Source organism: Orycteropus afer, unplaced genomic scaffold (genome assembly GCF_000298275.1).
Source record: "Orycteropus afer afer isolate SDZICR_OR568_19922 unplaced genomic scaffold, OryAfe1.0 scaffold00141, whole genome shotgun sequence".
NCBI classification, from domain to species: Eukaryota; Metazoa; Chordata; class Mammalia; order Tubulidentata; family Orycteropodidae; genus Orycteropus; species Orycteropus afer.
Window position 1 is genome coordinate 863,968 of NW_006921728.1, and position 23,015 is coordinate 886,982.

General features: G+C 39.2%; 1 protein-coding gene across 1 annotated transcript in view; it reads right to left on the reverse strand.

The window, feature by feature from the left end:
* KLHL14 (kelch like family member 14) overlaps positions 1-23,015 on the reverse strand; it is a 135,881-nt gene that overhangs the window by 94,196 nt on the left and 18,670 nt on the right. The window contains exon 2 of the mRNA XM_007945635.2: positions 4,905-5,026. Within this exon, the coding sequence (XP_007943826.1) occupies positions 4,905-5,026 (122 nt within the window). The remainder of the gene's footprint in view (positions 1-4,904; positions 5,027-23,015) is intronic.

Consider the following 23,015-nt stretch of genomic DNA (forward strand, 5'->3'; position numbering starts at 1 on the left):
TTTAGAGATTATATATGGTTAAGAAGATTTGTGCAACTGCCAAGTTGACAAGGGGTGGACTGTGATAGTTGGAACCCAATCTAACACAATAACCAAAAAATGAGACTCACTGCCATGGAGTAGATTGCACCTCATAGCACCCCCCATTGAGTTTCTAAGGCTATAAATCTTATGAAAGCAGACTGCCTCATCTTTCTTCTGCAGAGTGGCTGGTGGGTTTGAACATTTTTATATTTATATATTAATGTCTTTATCTCTTTGAATTTGAGTCAATATGTGCCCATTTATCTCTCCTGCTTAGTCTATAGGTGATTATATCTAGCATATGAAAACAATGGAAATAAACTACTTAATCCAGAGCAGTGTGATGCATGTTGTATCTATGGTAGTGTTACCTGCCTCTCCACCACATGGAGAGCTTGTGCTGACTAATGCCTTTAATGTACAAAGGTTTAGTCCTTGTTGTAATATTAGTTATTGATGTTAGGTGCCGTTGAATCAGCTCTGACTCATAGTGACCCTAAGTTCAACAGAATGAAAGACTGCCTGGTCCTGCACCAGCCTCACAGTCCTTGATATACCTGAGCCCATTGTTGTAGCCATCTTCTCCTTTTTCACTGACCCTCCACTTTACCAAGCATGGTACCTTTCTCCAGGGAGTGGTCCCTTGAGACAAAAGTACCAAAGTAGGTGAGAGGAAGTCCAGCCATTCTCGCTTCCAAGGAGCATTCGGGCTGCACTTCTTCCAGGACAGATTTGTTCATTCTTCTGGCAATCCATGGTACTTTCACTATTCTTTGCCAACACCACAACTCAAAAGCATCAATTCTTCTTTGGTTTTCCTTATTCATTGTCCAGTTTTCACATGCATATGAGGTGATTGAAAATACCATGGCTTGGGTTAGGTGCACCACTGTTTTCAAAGAGACATCTTTGCTCTTTAGCACTTTCAAGAGGTCTTTTACAGCAGATTTTCCCAGTACACTACATTCTCTGATTTCTTCACTGCTGCTTCCATTGGGGCTGATTTTGGAACCAACCAATATGAAATCTTTGACAACTTCAACTTTTTCTCCATTTATTGTGATGCTGCTTATTGGCCCAGTTGTGGGAGTTTTTGTTTTCTTTATGTTGAAGTGCAATCCATAGTACAGACTGTAGTCTTTAATCTTCATCAGTAAGTGCTTCAAGTCTTCTCACTTTCAGCAAGCAAAGTTGTGTCCCCTGCATATCACAGGTAGTTAATGAGTCTTTCTCCAGTCCTTATGACATGTTCTTCATATAGTCCAGCTTTTCTGATTACTTGCTCAGCATACAGATTGAATAAGTATAGTGAAAGGATACAACCCTGACACACTCGCTTCCTAATTTTAAACCATGCAGAATCCCTTTGTTCTGTTTGAACGACTGCCTCCTGGTCTATGTAGGTTCCTCATGAGCACAATTAAATGTTCTGGAGTTCTGATTTTTCTCAACGGTATCCATAATTTGTTATGATCCACACAATTGAATGCTTTTGCATAGTCAATAAAACACAAGTAAACATCTTTCTGGTGTTCTTTGCTTTCAGCCAAGATCCATCTGGCATCAACAATGATATTCTTCATTCCATGTTCTCCTCTGTATCCAGATTGCATTTCTGGAAGTTCCCTGTCAATATACTGCTGCAACTGTTTTGAATTATCTACAGGAAGATTTTTACTTGCATGTGATATCAATAATATTGTTTGATAGTTTCCACATTCTGTGGGCTCACCTTTCTTTGGAATGGGTACACATATGGATCTCTTCCAGTCAGTTGGCCAGGTAACTGTCTTCCAAATTTCTCAGCATAGACGAGTAAGTGCCTCCATCACAGCAACTGTTTGTTGAAACATTTCAATAGGTATTCTATCAATTCCCAGAGCCTTGTTTTTTGCCAATTCCTTCAGTGCAGCTTCAACTTCTTCCTTCAATATCATCAGTTCTTGATCATATGCCACGTCCTCAAATGGATGAACACTGACCAATTATTTTTGGTACAGTGACTCTGGGTATTTCTTCCATCTTCTTTTGATGTTTCCTGCATCATTCAATATTCTGCCCATAGAATCTTCAATATTGCAACTCGAGGCTTGATTTTTTTTTTTTTAATTCTTTCACTTTGAGAAATGCTGAGCGTGTTCATCCCTTCTGGTTTTCTAACTCCAGATCTTTGTACATTTCATTATAGTAATTGACTTAGTCTTCTGGAGCTGCTTTTTGAAATCCTCTGTTCAGCTCTTTTATCTTGTCATTTCTTCCATTTGCTTTAGCTACACTCTGTTCAAGAACAATTTTCAGAGTCCCTTCTGACATCCATTTTGGTCTTTTCTTCCTTTCCTGACTTTTTAATGACCTTTTGCTTTCTTCATGGATGACGTTCTTGATGTCATTGCACAATTCCTCTGGATTTCAGGCATTGGTGTTCAATGCATCAAATCTATTCTTTAAATGGTCTCTAAATCTAGGTGGTATATAATTAAGATCATATTTTGGTGCTTGTGGACTTGTTTTAATTGTCTTCAACTTCAACTTGAACTTGTATATGAGCAGTTGATGGTCTATTTCACACTCAGATCCTGGCCTTGTTTTGGCTGAAGATATTGAGTTTCTCTGTAGTCTCTTTGCATAGATGTAGTTGATCTGATTCCTATGTATTCCATCTGGCAAAGTCCACATGTATAACTACCATTTATATTGTTGAAAAATATTTGCGATGAATAAGTTCCTGGTCTTACAAAATTCTATCATGTGATCTTCAGTGTCATTTCTATCACCAAGTCCATATATTTTCCAACTACTGATGATTCTTCTTTGTTTCTAACTTTTGCATTCCAATCACCAATAATAATCAACACTTCTTGGTTGCATTTTTGGTCAATATTAGTAGTGGTGTTATAATAATAACAAAAGTATTTACAATTTACTAAGGGCTTGCTATATACTAGATAATTTATAAACATAGTTTTATCATAAAAATACTCAAACGACCTCAAACAAAATGAAGAAACCATGACTCACATCTTTATGAATTATTCAAAGTCATAGATCTGGGTTTGAACCAAAGTCATCTGATTCAAAGTTTGTTCTTTCTTGCTCTATCCCTCCAAGTAGAGGGTTAAGTCAGGCTTATAAAACAAGTTGATCAGGGCAACCATAGGCTCCCTACTATACCTGATAGTCTAGCTTAAGCTATAGTTCCCCATTTCATCCTCAAAAGTGTTTCAGTTTGGGCAATAAGTTAGATGGTCATCCATTTCTGAGGGAAGTTTAAAATGAACACATGACTTTTCTTAGGTACTGTGCACAATGCTTTAGTTAATTATTTTGCCTTTAACAAAGGCTTTCACTGACTCTAGGCTGATATATTTGGGAAAACAGATGGGTTTGTGAATGAATATCATTTACTGGTTGAGTCTAATATTTTCCTATTCCTTAGTCTCTTTTTCTCTGTTGTCTTCCTCTTCCCTCTCTCCTCCTCCCAGCCTTCATATCTCATTTTGTATAGGCTTTCTCTATTGGTCAAGTGTCAGAAATGGATCATTTGGCTGCACTTTAGTTTTCATTCTGAGGAATCCCTGAAATAGAGCTTGGTCACTCATTCAGATGCTTAAACCACTATTAACAGGATTTTTATCAGGGAAGAATAAAATTTATTTTAAGACATTTCTAACTTATTTTTCTTTCTTTCTTTCTTCTCCCTAATCTTGCTGCTACTATTGTACCACTTCTTTACTACAACTGGAGTGGATAGGTGTCCAGGGAGCTTTCTCGTTGCAGTTCTTGGACAATGCTACTGCAGGTTTCGCTGGGGTAAGCCAGCTCAGAAATGTATTATTTCAAGCACCACCTCACATGTCTTTTCTTCTGCTCTTATGGGCAAACTGTTGTCCTGCTTCTATTATTCTAAAGGACTTTCAGGGAGAGGAAAGGAAGTGACTTAACAAACAAATTGATAAACATACGTAAATGCTTAAAAAATACATGCGATAAGAAAATCCAACTTTCACTTTTGTTGGTTTTAAATGTAAAGCTTTGATTGATGGATCAAAATTCTTCATTTATTATTTTATCTATACAGCTCTGGGCAGTTTTGACAGTTAAAATTTAGTTTTATTGACCAGTGCAGCCACTGTGCCCACGAGGGGACGGTGCACACAGCCTACTGCACTCAAGAAATGATGATTTTTGATTCCATGACTGAGTCAAATTGGGAATCATAACCGATATAACAATAAGTTCCAAATTTCAGTGCCCAAGGCAAGAGGTTTGCTGTAAAACACAATCACCCTTTAAGGAAGGGAGGAAGAGAATCTTGGGTGGAAGTTTGCAAGCACAATTTAATATGGCTGGGTTAGGTCATGAATATATCTGTCCATCCAAGCTGTAGAGCAGTATGAGGGGGCTTTTCTCTAAAGACCTGCTCCCCAGATGGAAAATAAGTCAAAATGCCTAAACAGCAGAATAGATGTTAGTTACAGAGACAACACACACAACAACCATTTTGATATGAGAAAATTCAAAGTGGGATAATTTGCTGTTGCTATTAAATATCACTTTTCAATCACCAAAGAAAATATCTGAGGAATTAATTTCTTTTGGAAGATCTCTGGCCCTGCAGGCCCCAGCTCATACAGAAACGTAAACCAAGTACAGTGATTGTAGGTCAGTTTTAATACAGGGCTATTCGACCACCACATTGGCCACCTCTGCAGTGTTAATTTACTCTTTTACTCTAAGTCCCCTATGATACATAAACAAACCTCCAAAGGGTAACAAATCAATAAAATGTCTAATTTGATTAACCATGTTTTAGAATTCATCGAGGCAGTTCTAAACTGAAATAAATAGGTGGATAAAAAAAAAAAAAAAAGTCCACTCACTTGTGAGTATTTTCCATGTCTTCTTTTCATCATCATAATATTGGACCAAATTGCTGGGGAGCCGGTCCGGTCCAGGCGGCAACCCTCCAACCAACAACAGCATTTTCTTGTTAGAGCGAATTCTTCACCCAAAACAAAGAGGAGATGAATAACCATATTATTGTAGAGTCTTTTTAGTGGCAACAAAATCATAACCGTCAAAAGAATGTTCCTTGCTTGCAGATTTCTATTTCATTTTTTCCTGTTTCTTTTCCCATTCATGTCTCAACAATTTTTTGAACCAAGCAGAAATATGATCAGAAGAGCTGCATATCCCTATACTCATGGAATAATAAGCTCCCTTTATGCAATTTGTTAGAGGTTCATTCTAGAACGACCTTTTTCTTATATTATCCCTTTAAATCATCACTCTTTACAGCTGAGTACACATGAAATACTCTGGAGTTGTACTAAGGTTAAGCATTAAAGTTGCATGTCAAAAATCGTATTAGTCAAAATCATTATTATAAGCCATTCTCCACTCAAAGAACCTTGAAAAAATTAAGGTTATGCAGAGAGTTTGTGAGCCAACTCTTTAATCACCCAGGGAACTTCAAACACTAGTTTGGTACAATTAGTAGCACAGGGCTAACTTGGTGGGTTAACCAGTCTGCTCAGGACTTTTTGTTTGTTTCATTTCACTTAGACTTCCGCCTTCATCCTTTTCCCCCACTCCCAGCTCTCCCTCCTCCCCCCCCCCCCCCCCCGCCCCTGTGCACCACTGGCGATACAGCAGCACCAATCGGTAAAAATGAGACTGTGATGTTGTTGTGAGCCTCCCCAGAGTGGAGCCCTGCCAATGCTTGCCACTGATCCAGCGGCATGAACCTGCTCAACTGTGCAAAGTCACTCTAATTCCCTCCCTCTGTTTTTCTACCTTCTCCCCCAGGGGGCAACCACTGAAAGGAGTGACTACCCGCCCATCAAGAGCTGGCAATTCGCTGCTATTAACCGTGACTGTGATTCCCAGTCTGCCTGGCAGTTCCTGAGCACAGGCCTGCAATGGCTCATATGCAGTAAAAGCTATAAGATGCACCCTGGCCGGCACACTCGACCTGATGGATGTACAATCCTCAGGAACAGTAATGGATTGAACACACTTGTGATGGAAGCAGGGCAGGGAGGCACAGACCCCCATGAGGGGGCTGCTGATTGAATAGTTGCTTTACATATAATTGAACTTTTCATTTACCTGAAAGGCTGAACATGGTGGAAGAAGCGGGAGCAACCATGATAGAAGGAAATAGTTAATAAATAAAAATGGGTTCTTCCTAAATAGGACCACAACCCCACAGTGTGGTCCTGAATCTGTTACTAGTATTCAGCCTGTCGTGATTCAAGGACACTTGGCGAAATATGTCCCTGTGGAGAAGCACTGTTTATTGGTTAAGAACCTAACATTTGGAAAGTTAACTTAATACAGTTAATGACGTTTCCATGTGAAGGAGACAAGAGAATTCCTGTAATGAAACTCTGGTGCCATTAAATGCATTGTATATGCCTCAGTGGGAAAAACCCTCAGTGGAGAAACCCCTGTGTTAGAGACACATGGACAGAGGGAGCCATGATTATTGAAGAATGGCTAATGTAATAGCAGCTTGCAATATTAATTTTGCCACCCTGTGCACATAGCTGAGGAACACAAAAAACAACCAACACAACAAAAAGAGAACCCAACTTCTCTGAATTTAAAGCACTTTTTGAACTATACCTGTATCCCTTACGGTCTAGTAGATAGAAAACAAAACCAGCATACAATAGCAAAGAACTCCACATTGGCATTGAAGGTTTCAGTGACTGGGGTGGGTTTGTCACAGGTGTTAAGAAAAGTCAATGTGATGAGTTCCTTTCTTTTATTTGTAAAAAATGCATCCATAAATCATGTACTATGTAATCTATTAAATGCTTAATTACAGAACTGATATAAGATTCTTTTTTTTTTTTGGCTGTAATTTTTAGTCCAAATAATCAACCACTTTGTATGTATAATAGACGTGAGAACAAATGTGTAATAAGGTGAGAACAAATAATCTTTTTAGGCCGCTGTAAGTTACCATAGGTAACCTGTTCAGCTGAAAGTCACAATGCTGTATCTGACCACATGAGTACATGGTGCCAGACTTCAGGTGGGGGCACGTAGGCCCATCTCATCAACTGGTTAGACATAGAGGAAAGGACTTTTTAAAGTGGTGGTTGTGTCCAAAACAGCATAATTAAATCTATGGTTTAATATATAAATACATGCACTGTTTTCAAAATGTGTTTAATGAAGGACAAAGGGAGATAAATGTATGGCTTAAATATGTTCATTTGTTGGCAAAGACAGCTTCCCTGAACCATTCCCACTGGTGATTTTCAACACTGACCTAGATAGACTATGTGTGCAGAATAAGAGAGGATCTAGAGTCATTGTCCTCTTTGCCCAAAGAGCCAGTCTTTGCCATCTGTCCTCTAAGAACTGGTCTGAGACCACCAACACATAAGTCACTGAACAGCTGGCAAATGGTAACAATGTCCAGCCCCTGCCAACAATGACATGATTCAAAGTGCTAACACAGAAACAGGAAAAGACTCCACATAACCAAGACGAATCCCTAACCCATCCAGGTGACCTCTGGGGACCTAATGAAGTGGGCAGGGGCTATAGAGTCACATATAACATGGAAGTAAAGGAAATCCCATCTATGCGTTTTCTACAAAGGGCCAGTGTTTTGACTCCATTATCTACGACCTTCTTAGTGAGTGAAGACATGTTCCAAATCTTTGCACTGTTATATTTATATCGTCATAAACTCAATTTATTATGGCATTTTACTTGGAACATTCCCTCTCTAATGCTGATGTTATTCCATTTTTCAACTTGATATCAATGTATTTTCATTCTAAAATTTAAAATTCCATCTTGTGAAAGTGAATCACATAGAAAGCAAAAATATGAGAAAGCACAGGAAAACAAACAAACAAAAAAAGACCATGAGTTAAAACACATTTGAGTGTTTTTTCTTGCCATTGACTCTCAAAATAGCCCTGTATGGTAGGTATAACTCTTCATTTTACAGAAGTAAGAAAGTGCCTATAGTCATATTAAGTGGCAGAAAGTGTTCAGACCTAAACCTTCTAACTCTGTGACAGCCATGACATACCATGTTCTTTTAAAAATTATTATTGTTATTTTAAATAACATTTATTATTTTTAATTAATATGTTATATTTAATTAACTATTAGTTATTAATTTTTATTCTGTCACAACTTCTTATTAAGACCCAGATACCTGGATGCTAGTGCTGACTTTCTTACTAAACCAAGTGACATTGTATAAGTTACTTGACCTCCTAAAGCCTATGCTTTCTCATAGTTAAATACACTTATAATATCTGATTTGACTCCTCAGTTGTTATGAGGATCATGTAAAATAGTGAGATGAAAGTTCTCTATAAACTGTCCAGTAAATTATTATCAATCTTCAGATATTGACAATACAATGTGGGCTTTATTTCAGCAGTCTAAACCTGATTTAAATAGCTAAACCAAAACCAAACTTACTGCCATTGAGTCGATTTGACTCATAGCAACTCCTCCTTGGGTTTCTGAGGCTTATCTCTATGGAAGTAGATTGTCTGGTGGGTTTGAACCACCAGCCTTCTGGTTAGCAGTCAAATGCCTTAGGCACTATGCCACCAGTGCTCCTATTTAAGTAGATAAAAAAGAAAAATGATATTTTTTATTGAAATTGAGTCCATGTATATAAATATAAGCTAATTAAGAGCATTTTCCTTACCCAGTTGTTATCTTAATTATCTGTTCTTAGAATATTATCACTTCAGGTATATTGGCTATCTTTTGAGCCTTGTTATAAGAAAATAGATATTTGGCCATTAAATAAAACTATGAACTTTTCTGAATCCAAATAAGATAACCTATTAGTGATTACATTTCCTATTTCTTACGAATAATGCAAATGAGAAAAACCATCACATATTTTACTTTGATTTAAATGCAATGCCAACTATTCAATTATACCTTGAAAGTAAGACACATGACTAACTCCTGTGGAAAAGCTTCCTTTCTTTTTACAATGTGCAATAACAATAGTAACAACACAACAATAACAATAACAATAGTAACAACGACAATAATGACAGATAAGAATGAATGCGGATTGGATCTAGAACCTCTAATTTTCATGCTATTTATTTGATGGGTGTGGATTTCAATTTGAAAATACCATGAAAAAAAAGATACCTTGTGAACTAGAAAAGTAAAATTAAGAGAATCTGAACTAACTGTGCTGAAGTCGGTTTCAAAGATTCCTTTGTAACTAATTCCAACTGGGTTTTACAAGTTTAATTTTCAAATAGGCAAAATCTACAAATGTAGCCCTATTGCAACAACTGAACTACACCACCAGAGCGCCTTTTGCAGTAATTAGAGCTCCCTTATATGACAACATGGCATACTTTTTAGAAACTCTTTACATAGGGGATCAGTTTAGCCAAAATTAGTAAATTCTTTTCATGTCTGTTATTATTTGAAAAACAGTCCTTTTCACTCCTCTTCCTGGCACCACTTTGACTAAACTAACACATTTAAAATATAAGGAATTAGATAATTTAAACGCAGTGCTGAGAATATCATGATGAACAATATTATCTGGATACATTTGATTTAAGTTCCTAGATGCTTCCTAGGAAAAGATTAGGTAGAAAGACGGCAGAATCTGAAGGTCTCCTTTGTTCCAGCTCAGTAATTGCCCAACATTTACCATGTGTCACATTTGTGCGTGTTTGTGCGTGTGTACGCGTGTGTGCTCGTGCGCATATGTACTTCGGTTCCGGGATGAATGATTGAAGAATGACATAAAACCTCTCGGTGTAAACAAATTTTTCATCATACTGGTGTTCTAAGTACGGTAAAGTCTCATTTATTTATATTTCGGTGATTTGGAACTTTAATAATTGGGAACCAGGCCAGGTAAAGTTATCCTTTTCATGATACATGAAAAAAGTTTTTTGTTAACTAGATTGCAAGAATTGTTTTAAGAAATTAGCTGGATTTCTGGCACTTCAGAGCTACCTAGGTGCATTTAGACAAAATTCATCTTACAGATTATAAATAATTCTCAATTATTTATTGACAAAGATATCCTGGTATGATATAAGAATCACTCAGACGTAGAATTAGTAGGGAACTTGGAGGTAATCTAGTTCCATGCTTCCTAAACCTGGAAACCAATCCAAACCAGGATCATCGGGGAGGATTAAAAAGTCACATTCTCTATATAGATTCTCAGGTGTTAGATCTCAGAGATACGATTCAATGAGGTAAGACCTTGAAAATCAGTAATGTTTTATAGTCTCCCTATTGATTCTAACATATAGCCAGATCTGGAGCCAATGATATGGTCCAGTTTTCTATGTAATATCTGAATCCTTTTGATAGTATTCTCTATAAGTAATTACTTTGATCTTGTAAATTTGTAATGAAATGGGCTTTATGTTTCCAAATGTATTCTATTACTGAGAGTTTCTGGATAGCTTTCTAAATGTTAGATTATTTTCTACTTGTGCTGAGGTAAATAAGAGATGGTACCATTGGGAAGTGAGCTGTTATATTGTGGGACATTGCAGTCAATGTCATGAGACAAAATGTGTATGAATTGCTGTATGGACAATGAATTTGCTCTGTAAACTTTCACCCAATCACAATAAAAATTAAGAAAAAAAAAAAATAAATAAGAGCTAGTCCTACCATCTGTGGCCTGGTGGTACCTCAAATATTGAGAGACAGGTGCCGTACATGCTCTCTTTTCCAAGCTGAAAATTCCCATACCTTTCTGCAAATGTCTCCATATTCTTCACCCTTCCTGGTCACTTCCTTTGAGAATATTCTAGTCAGTCACTATCCTTTTCATAATGTGAAGGTCAGAATTATACACAATATGACAAATGTGATATGGCCTATACTAGTTTTTCTTTTAAGGCTCTCTAAACTTACAGTGGTTTTTAGTAGTCACGGTGCAGCGTTGAGCGGTTCTGCTTCTGGTTGATGACAAATACAGATTTAAAACCAAACCAAATCAACCCAAGCGTTTTCAGGCCATTTTCCCCTATCCTGTTTCTTCTGATTAAATGTTTTAAACATCAGTCCTCTTTTTTCATATTTATTTTCTATACTGATTTATACTTTGTTTCAATTCATTTATTTAGCAATTACTGAGTTCCTACTATATGCCAGGCAGGGTTCTAAGCACTGGAGATAATGGTGGGAGCAACAGGGGCAACTTTTCTATTTCTTATGGTGTTTACTTCCATTCTAGTAGGGACAGCCATTGAAAACATTTTCATTAGTGAGAGAACAGCCTGGTTGTTACGGATACAGGCCTCAAAGATCGCTAGAGGGGGACGGCTGGCTTCAGTTGTTCTGAGATGTATGAACTTGGGCTAACTTTTTGACCTTCTTTGACCTTATTTGTAAAATAGTGATAACAAAAGATCCATGACATAATGTTTCCCCACACCATGATTAGTGCTTAAGGCATTTGACCACTAACCAGAAGGCTGGCGGTTCAAACCCACCAGCCACTCCTCCGAAGGAAGATTGGGCAAGCTATTTCTGTAGAGATTCCGCCTTGGAAACCCAAGGAGAGGTTGCTGAGTTGGATCTGACTCAATGGCAATGAACTAGTTTTCGGTGAAATGATACTAAATCACTGGGATTTTTACTCTGTAATTGCCCCACAATATGGGCTTTAGGAGCGTGTGGCTATTTTTATTTATTTATTTATTTTTCTGAAACATGAAGGTTTGATGGAGAAACTTAGCAATTTTAAAGTGGCAAAATAAACTGGGACATAAAATCACTTCCTTATCCTTCAAAGACCAAGTTTATTTCAAGTTCGATATCAGCCAGAACTGGATTTAAAAATCTCTGTCATTTCATGGGAGAAAAATGTGGCAGTCTGCTTCTGTGAAGATGTACAGCCTTGGAAACCCTATGAGGCAGTTCTACTCAGACTTATAGGGTCACTATGAGTCAGAATCAACTTAATTGCAGGGAATTTCTATCATGTCATGCATGTATATTCTTCAGCTGGTATTTGAGCTAAGCCTCAACTGCTTCATCTGTAAAGTGGGAGTCATAACATCTTCCTGCAAGTATGTTGTTAGGGTTCACTAAGACACTTAACGTGAACAGGAAAATAAATAGTTGCTACTTACAACCAAAGAGTCCTACAAATGGTTAAACTGTTGGACGGCTAACTTCAGTTTGGTGATTTACATCCATCTAGAGGTGCCTTGGAAGAAAGGGCTGGCAATCTACTTCCAAAAAAATCAGTCAATGGAAACTCTGTGGAGCTCAGTTCCACTCTGACACACATGGGGTCACCATAGGTAGGAGTCGACTCCATGACAACTGGTTTTATTTTTCTACTTACACACAAAACTACCCTCTAGTGCCAGTCCATCCAGCAAATGAAAAGCTCTTGTTCTGCTGGCACCTTGAAAGATGAATGCCTCTGCAGAGTGAAGGAGAAATAATTGAGGCTGTGGGACACAGGCTGGGCAAGACTGAAAGAAGCTATGCATCTTCCCCATGACCTTCTTATTTCAGTGGACTTAACTCAAGACATCATGGCTATAAAATATATATCTTATAAAAAGTGAATGCACAGTTTCATGTCTGGTGGTAGAGGAGCATCAACGTATGGTAGTAATCTGGACGCTGGAATAGACCAGGAGGGCACAAGCCTGCAGGGAGTCTAGAAACAAGACCTGGCTTTGGATTCCCACAGGCCATGGACTGAAGGGGTTTGTCTCGGTTCTGCTAAATCTTTAATAAACCTGGAAAGCCTCTAGCTAACATCTGGGTTACATATGAAAAATATTTACATAATAGTAATCAATCTATAAATGACAGCTAATTACCATACATAATAATTAACCTTACAAAACACTCGTTTGAAAATCAATCTTTGGAATTTTGGTGTTTTCTTTTATTGCTTAGAATCCTTTCAGATATAGGTAGATTGCCCCATCTTCCTTCCGAGGAGTTGCTGGTGGGTTTGAACTGCCAGCCTTCCGGTTAGCAGTCAAGTGCCTCAGGCACTACACCACCAGAGCTCCCTCAGATATCATAGTTTATACTGTTTATAAAAAGTGAGACTATTTACTACCTAAGCATGTTTAATGAAAGTATAGAATCATTAGACTTCCTATTAGACTTCCTATGGAAGTATTGATCAAAATATTATTTATAAATTCAACTTACTCACTCTCTTGGCTGCCATATTTCTCTGTTAAGGAAGTCACCAAATCTTATGATGAACCAATCACCAAATTTATGGTGATTATCCTTGACTTTCCCCATTTTTGTGCTACATTTAATGTTTTTCCAAGTCCTAACAACAATGTAGATTCTATATAAGGAGCTCTGGTGGCATAGTACCTAAGGCATTTGACTGCTAACCAGAAGGTTGGCAGTTTAAACTTGCCAGCCACTCCGCGGGAGAAAGACTGGGACATCTACGTCCCTAAAGATTTACCACTTGTAAACTCAATGGGGGTCACTATGAGTCAGAGTGAGGTTTTTTTTTTGTTGTTGTTTTGTTTTGTTTTTGGTATAGACTCTATCTAGCTATATTGTTTCTCAAATCTACCTCTTTATTCCAGACAAACTGATTGTTTTTGCTGGTCTGGCTTCTCTTGAGCTTTTGTAATAGTCGTGTCCCTGATTTCTGTGTCTCTGCTCCCATTTAATCTACTCTACATACTTTGCCTTGGAAGAGAGAATGGCCACATTCCATCTCTCATACTTTGGTCATGTTGTCAGAAGGGACCCATCCCCGGAGCAGGATATCATATTTGGTAAAGTAGAGGATCAGCAAAGAAAAGGGTAGACTCTCAATGAGATGGATTGACACAGTGGCCGCAATGATGGGCTGAAGCTTGTGAACATGGCACAGGACCTGTCAGTGTATCGTTCTATTGTACCCAGGGTTGCTGTGAATCAGAACCGACTTAATGGTACCTAACAACAACAACAACATACTTTGCCAGGATTCCTGAGGGCACAGTGGTTAAAACGTTTGGCTACTAACCAACCAAAAAGGCAGTTGTTCGAACCCACCAGCTGCTCCTTGGGAGAAAGATGTGGCAGTCTGCTTCTGTAAAGATGTGCAGCCTTGAAAAGCTCATAGGGCAGGAATTGACATACTTTGCCATATGAATTTTAGCCATGCCTGGCACTAATGATCAGTTACTTCCTTCAATTAGCTTGTATTATCCTTATATCATGGTAAAACAAATCATTAAGTTATTTTAACCATCACAGAATCCTCCATTACTTATCACCTATAAAGTACACATTTTCCCCACATTATAATTTTGCTTTTCTCTCTATGTCTCTGTTACTTTTTTTTTCTTTTGCAGGTATGCACCTTGCTTGGGATTTATTTCAGGGATAAAAGAGTTTGTGAGTAAGATGTGTGAGAACTTGAAGGAGGAATTTCAGATGGAAACTGCTTAGACTACACGGGAAAAGTCAGCAGAGGCTGATGGTGGGTCATTGGCCAGGAAGAGGCTTTGAAAGTTAGCTAGCCTTCCTGCAACTTCCAGCCAGAATGGTATCCAAAAATCCCCAAAGGGCAACTGATACCCTTTTCTTAAAAATTTCCAGAGAAGTAAACTCCCTGGAGAATTGGTTCCAGCTGATTTGCTGTTGTATTTAGGTTTCTTTATCATAGCTGCTCTTGGTAATTACACAGCAGCTTTCATTGGAAGAGACTTTAAATAGACTTGATAATGTCTCTCAGAGGTAGGTAAACACAAATACCATTATCCCCATTTAACAGATGAAAGAATAGAGGAAAAGGTGTTTGAGCACCTTTTTCAGTGCCTCAGGATGAGTTTTATTTCCTCCATTTTGCAGAGGAAATGTCTCTCCAGGGCTTTTCCATGCAGCTCTTCAGTGACTCTCAGGTGTGGCAGACTCTGGAGCCACTCTTCCTTCCACCATGTTTCTGGTTATATGATGACAGCAGAATGCCTAACCATATGCATCATTTGTTGTTGTTGTTATGTGCCATCGAGTCGGTTCTGACTCATAGCGACCCCTCCTTGGGTTTCGGAGGCAGTATCGCTACGGAAGTAGATTGCCCCAGCTTCCTTCTGAGTATGCATCATTTAGTTTTCCTCAAATGAAAATGACTTCAAGATTTGCTTTATCATAAGATAAAGACAGTAATGCTCAGTGAGAAAAAAAAAAAAATCTGGCTACACTTAAAAGCAGGAGCTCTGGTGGCGTAGTGCCTAAGGCATTTGACTGCTAACCAGAAGGATGGTGGTTCAAACCCACCAGCCACTCCTCTGAAAGAAGATTGGGCAATCTACTTCTGTAGAGATACCACCTCGGAAACCCAAGGAGTGGTTGCTATGCAGGATCCGACTCGACAGCAGTGAGTTTGGTTTTTTTGCTTTTTGATACTTAAAAGTGAAAAGGCTAACTTTCTGGTTAGCAGACAAATATGTTATCCACTACGCCACCAGAGATCCTTTGGTACATAGACGGTATCAATAAATGCTTGGTGTATGAATGAAGAGATGAATAAAAGAACTAATGGAATAAAAAAAAAAAGTCACTTGAAATCCCATCATGCAGGAACATGTCATTCTAGATCCTTTATCATCTTTTCTTTTTCCATATTCCCTTGTTTTAAGGTTCAGTCATTGGGTGGAGTGGGAGCGGGGAATGGTCAAAAGGCAGGAGGGAAAGAGGAAAAGACACAATTTTAAATTATGAGATGGAAGAGTCCAGACTATTTGCTGGAAGAGTCAGAGAATAATAAACTGGGGAAAGAAGAGTCTTCTTGATCAACTCCTAGATCTTACCTGACTTATGATACCCTTCCCACGCACTGTTCCAAATTTCCTGTGGGTAGTGCCTAAGGCACTTGACTGCTAATCTGAAGGCTGGTGGTTCAAACCCACCAGCCATTCCTTGGAAGGAAGACTGGGCAACTTCCATAGAGATACCGCCTTGGAAACCCAAGGAGGGGTTGCTGTGAGTCGAATCAACTTGATGGCAGTGAGTTTGGTTTTGAGCATGCCCAAATAATTAGTCTTGCTCTTGTCACACCACCACATTCATATTTATGAGCTATTGCTGCTTTTCTATTTGTTCTTTAGGAGGAAATTTGTCCTATAGAATGGGAGCTCATGATAGAATGAAATGTTCACCAAACTGTAGTTATTAGCACAACACAGGACCATCATGATTTCTGCCATATCAATATAATGTCTTTGATATTATATATTCAGTATTTTATTTAAACATATTCACTTAAAAAAAAGATAACCCCAGCCTAGTTTAGTTGTTTTCAATGCTGGCTGCACTTTAGCATCAACTGGAAGAGCTTTTATAAACTATCTAATGTGGGGCACCTCCAGAAATCCTGATTTAATTGATCTATGGTGGGCTCCAGCATCATTGTTCAGTTGTTGTTGTTAAGTTTTCAGAATGATTCTAATGTGCATCCAGTATTAAGAATCATTGTCCTAGGCAATTATATATAGGAAATCATGGGCATTGTGGGTTAATTATGTTTTATTTCTAGTATACATTAAATTAAAAAAAAAAAAAAGAACTATTAGAAGGAGCTCTGGTAGCATTGTGTCTAAGGCACTTGACTACTAACCAGGAGGCTGATGATTCAAACCCACCAGCCACTCCTCGGAAGGAAGATTGGGCATTCTACTTCCGTAGTGATACTGCCTCGGAAACCCAAGGAGGGGTCGCTATGGGTCAGGTCCGACTCAACAGCACATAGCAACAACAACTGATGGCACTGCAGTGAAGGCATTGGGCTGCTAATCCAAAGGTCGTGGTTTGAAACCACTAGCTGCTTCTTGGAAGAAAGAGTGGGCAGTCTGCTTCCATAAAGATTTATAGCTTTGGAAACCCTACAGGGGTCACTATGAGTCAGAATCAACTGGATGGGAGTGAGTAACTATTAAAATAAACTTAAAAAATGTTTTCTTTTGTACCATAGAAAACTATCTCACATCCCATCAGTTGTACATAAGTGATACTTTCAGCCACACTATAATAATGGAATACAAAACAGGACGGGAAATCTGAACATCTATTTGAGACAAAGAACTCCAATTTGGCCTTTTGTCTTTGGTTTCTGAAAATAGCCCTTGGAATTGTTAAGCAATCAAGGTGCCATTTGTTTTCTAAAACAGCCAAGCAACACTTAAATATGTGCAAATAAGTTGGGATTTTTCAACGTTCCATCCTGCAACAGGCCTCAGGAAGGAAGGGGGCATGATGAGGCCTGTGAACAAACCACTATCCTCCACCCTCTGAGGCCTGATGTTTGTCCACAGGCTTAAAGAAATAGATAGCATTATGAGCTGGCACCAGAATGACTAAGGACTCCATTCTTTGGGTGGCCAGGTGGGGAAATCTACATTGTTCTGTGTATGGGATCACAAAGGCTTGTTGTTGTCATTATGTGTCGTGTTGTCTCCGACTCCTAGTGACCTTATGTACAACAGAATGAAACACTGCCTGGTCCTGTGCCAGCCTCATGATCCCTACTATATCTGAGCCCATCCCTGTAGCCACTATGTCAATCCATCTTGTTGAGGGCCTTCTCCTTGTTTGTCGGCCCTCCACTTTAACAAGTATGACATCCTTCTCTAGAGAATGGTCCCTTCTGACAACATGAGGTGAGAAGAAGTCTGGCCATTCTCGCTTCCAAGGAGCATTCCAGCTGCACTTCTTCCCGGGCAGGTTTGTTATTTCTTTTAGCAGTCCATGGTACTTTCCGCATTCTTTGCCAACACCATGACTCAAAAGCATCAACTAGTCTTAGGTCTTCCTTATTCATTGTTCAGCTCTCACATGCATATGAGGCAACTGAAAATATCATGGCTTGGATTAGGCACATCTTAGTCTTCAAGGAGACATCTTTGCTCTGCAGCACTTGAAAGAGATCTCTTGGGACAGATTTATCTGATGCAATATGTCTTTTGATGTCTTGACTGCTGCTTCCATTGGTGTTGATTGCAGAACCAAGCAATATAGTCTTTGACAACTTCAATCTTTTCTCCATTTATTGTGATGCTGCTTATTGGTACAGTTGTGAGGATTTTTGCTTTCTCTATATTGAGGTGTAATTCATACTGCAGAATGTAATCTTTATCTTCATCAGTAAATGCTCCAAGTCATCCTTACTTTCAGCAAGCAAAGTTGTGTCATCTGCGTATCACAGGTTGTTAATGAGTCTTCCTCCAATTCTGATGTCATTCTTCATATAGTCCAGCTTCTTGGATTATTTGTTCATCATATATATTGAGTAAGTATGGTGAAAAGATACAACCCTGATGCACTCCCTTCCTGATTTTAAACCATGCAGTATCCCCTTGTTCTGTTCGAATGACAGTCTCCTGGTCTATGTACAGATTTCTCAAGTGTTCTGGAATTCCCATTCTTCTCAATGTTACCCACAATTTGTTATGAGCCACACAATCGAATGCCTTTGCATAGTCAATAAAACACAAGTAAACATCTTTCTGGTATTCTTTGTTTTGAGCCAAGATCCATCCAACATCAGTTATGATATCCCTCACTCCATGTTCCTTTTGGAATCCAGCTTGCATTTCTGGAAGTTCTCTGTCATATACTGCTGCAACTGTTTTTTAATTACTTCAGTAAGATTTTACTTGTGTATGATATTGTTCGATAATTTCAGCATTCTATGGAATCACCTTTCTTTGGAATAGGTACAAATATGGATCTCTTCCAGTCAGTTGGCCAGGTAGCTGTTTTCCAAATCTCTTGGCATAACCAAGTGAGTGCCTCCAACGGGGCATCTGTTTGTTGAAACATCTCAATGGGTATTCTGTCAATTCCTGGAGACTTGTTTTTCACTAATACCTTCAGTGTGGCTTCAACTTTTCCTTCAATGTCATTGGTTCTTGATCATACGCCACCTCCTGAAATGGATGATCATCTACCAATTCTTTTTGGTATAGTGACTATGTATTCCATCCATCTTCTTTTGATGTTTCCTGCATCATTCTACATATTGCCCATAGAATTTTTCAATATTGCAATTCGAGGCTTAAATTTTTTCTTCAGTTCTTTCCATTTGAGAAATGCTGAACGTGTTCTTCCCTTTTGGTTTTCTAACACCAGTTCTTTGCACATTTCATTATAATAATTGACTTTGTCTTCTCAAGCTGCTCTTTTGGGGGTATAAAAATGGATGGAGGAGGGGTTTTAGGGACCCTCACCTATGGCTCCAGGTGAGAGCATTCATAGCAGTTTCCAGCTCACCTTACTAATCCACCTAGTCAGGAATGACTGGCTGAAGGAAGTCCCTTTGTGTAGGAAATGGGGTATGCATGAAAGGGTTATCTTTTCTTCCTGGACAGCTTTTTGAGTCATGGAGGAACTGGCTCAAAAACAGATCCACAGGTGTACTGGTATGCTAACTGCTTCTTTTTATAAGTAACAAAAATTACTTCTATGTGCTAATACTCTGGGAATGTCTTGTATGTTCAGGCTTGGATCAGATGATCCAATTCAAGTTTTCAGATTGGAACACTCTCACAGGTTTCCTCAAAATTTTAAGCAGCACTAAGACCATTAGGATCAGGATTTCTCACAGTGGTATTAATATTCTACATTGGACTAGTTAATACCACTGTGGGAAATCCTCATGCTAATGGTCTTACTACTGCTGCTTAAAATTTTGAGGAAAGCTATGAGAGTGTTTCAATCTGAAAACCTGAATTATGCTCCAACTCTCCACTCTATATATGTCACCATGAGAAGATCAACATCTTTACTGGCTGTAGCTTTCTAATTTCTATTGTAACTAATCATCTTCCTATCCTTTCACTCCTCATTCCAGCCCTGATAGCTCACAGGGGTATGCCACAATTTTTCTCTGACATATGCTAATTCCAGAATGTTCCTATCCTCTAGCATGTGGATGGAGTCACTGTCCTACGCTTTTGCCATAGTCTTCTAGGCATCAAACCTGTAGACTGGCTAATGGTGTCAGAGGCAGATACAGGGGAAAAAAAAAAAAAAAAAAAGCTGCCATAAGGTCTGAATCCTTGAAATGTAGGACCCACTAAAGCTTACATCATAAGCATTAAGGGATAGGATGGGTCTACTTTTGTATTGCACAAAAAAAGTTCCCATTCCATTCTTGGTCCTTTGCTTGGTGAGGACCAGTGGCTTCTAGCCAACTTTAAACTCACTGCATTTCCTCCCTCCATCCCCAACCCCCAGATTAAAGCTTCCTTTAGTAACTAGAAGCAGTTGAATATCTTCTTTGCTTGATTACCTATATAATCCCTAATTCTAATACCTAGTACTTAGCGCATTTCTTCTGAAGAGCATAAATTGCAATGGAAATAGCATCTCATTAATCCTCCCTACATCCCTGTGAGGAAGTTGTGTGGCTAGTATTACCTCTTACATTAATCCTCCTGCTTGCAAGTGGGCACAGGGTCTCCCTGCTTACTCGCACAACTGCTTCCTACGGACAACCACTATTCGTGGGACAGAAGAAAGCACCTCGCCTTATTCACGAGAGAAATGGTTCTATGCAGCCTCCCACAAAATAGCAATTCAGGCTCTGTATAGCCTAGTGACAAAAAGAGATAAAGCATCACTCTCATGCTTGTGATGGACTCGTAAGTAATGCCTGCACTGAAACCCCTAATAAAGCCCAATTATCAGACGATGCCGCCTCCTGAGAACCAATCTCATTACCGAGACTTCTTTTTCTCTCTCCCCTTCTCTGCCTCCTTCTCTCCCATCTGGCCAGCTTTTTGAAGAGAGAAGAGTTACTTTCTGAGTTGGAGAAACTGGGTACCTGCTGCATAAGAAAAACCACAGAAAAGCACACTATCACAGAATAATGCCAAAAAGTCTGATTCAGAAAGATGAAACATACCTGTCTACAATGATTTGGCTCTGAGAGTTAAAGACATACAGTAAAAAGGAATATTTTAACAAAATGACATTACAAAGATAGGAGTTCAGCCATTCATGATGATGGTGATGCTTAAAGGGCCAATGGCCAGATCCCATTCTGGGATCTACAGCCTGGTTTTATACATTACTCCAACTCCTGGGAGAGATTTCTCGTGGGGAAACTGCACAGTTTGTTGTGAAGAACTGGAGCCAGCCTCCTGCCAAGCAGGCTCTTTCCAGTTGGAGAGTCACTGCAGGAGTGGCCAAGCAGGGAGACAGTGAGAAAAGTTAGTTAGTAACCGAATATATTACTCTGTGCTTCCCTGGGCATATGCATGGCGACAAATTGGTGTCCATTTTCAGGAAAAAAGTGTTTCAACTGAGACTTGAAAGGATTCCAAATGTATTTGGAGGGGAAGAAGAAGTCTATGAAATCATCCTGGGGTTAATTAAGATCAGTGAAGAAGGCTATTCCTATTTTTCAGTAGATATGCAGCAAGGGAGTGAGGCAGGCACTAGGGGTGTGCTGTGGAGACAATGAGGTGTGGCTTGTGGGATCCAGCTTAGGGACACCCTGCTGCTGTGGGTGAAATAGGAATCTCTTATCCTCCTCCTTTTTCCTCTCCTTCTCCATAGGGAGCCAGTTCTTTCTGTTCTTTGCTGCTTCACCAACCCTGCAGGGCGATGGTGCTAAAATGAACCCTAGCTCCAGGGCTCTGTGGTATCTGGGAGGTCCTCAAATGCTCCTCTCTGGAAAGGGCACTCAAAAAAGCTTTGGAGACCCACCCAATCAGCCAATCTGTGACAACATCCTTTTTAAGCATCAGATCTTCAACAAGCAGAAACAAATTATTTTAAGGAAGTATTATATCCATGCTCTGAAGCTGAATTGTGGACACTGTATTTTGTTGCATTATTCTACACATTTTCTAGTGTAGTAGGTACTAAAAGTTCACGGTCAGGAAATAAACACCCTACAGTCTAGTAATTCCTATAAGTTGCCGTATGATTCATTTCCCATATTTTTTTTTCATGTCAATTAGTAAGATTTTTTTAGATTTTGCAATAACTTCTCAAAATTCTTATCTTTTAATATATTACTGTCAGTATTTTCTCCCATATTCTAAAGATATGTAGCAAGCTGGAAAACAGAAGCAATTGTTCGTTTAGATCAGTGATTTTAAAGTGTGATCCAAAAACCATTGGCAGGAAAACCACCTGGGTTGTCTGCTAAATGTGAAGGTTCCTGGGTCCACATTCCAGATCAACTTAATTAGAATCCCTGGGGTGGGCCTGAGGAGGATGTATTTTATTGTTATTTGTTAATTTAAAAAAAAAAAACAAACAAAAAAACAGCTCTATGGTAGCATAGTGCCTAAGGCACTTGACCGTTAACCAGAAGGCTGGCGGTTCAAATCCACCAGCCACTCCTTGGAAGGAAGGTTGGGCAATCTACTTCTGTAGTGATACCTCCTGGAAAACCCAAGGAGGGTCGCTATGAGTTGGATCCGACTCGACAGCACATAACAGCAACATGGTTGATTCAGGTCCCTGGGTGGTGCACTTTGCTCTCAGCTGCTAACCAAAAGGTTGGCGGTTTAAATCCATCCAGTGGCACTGCAGAACAAACCTGGTGGTCTTCTTTGGTAAGATTACAGCCAAGAAAATGCAGTGGAGGATAGAGACTGGTGCAATCCCGGAGACAATGGCCCTGGGTTACCCTTCAGGCCTGGAAATGGACTCAGTCCCGGTGGGTCAGCTCTTAGCCAAACAGACAGGCCTATGAGCAGAACACCTACCCCAGGGAGGTGCACTCCTTAGAACAGTCAACCAGGAGAGATCAGAAGGGCAGCATTTGCATAGGGGAAAAGCAAGACAGCCAGTAATGCATCGCTAAGGACACAGGGAAGGGATAAACTCAGGAAGGCTGTGGGAGCAGAGCTGTTCCACTGTGGGGATTATATTCTATGCTATGAAACAAAATGTGTAGGAACTGTTGGCCACAAAACGAATCTGCTTTGTAAATTTGCACCAAATCACAATAAAAAATTATAAAGAAAGAAAACCCTACG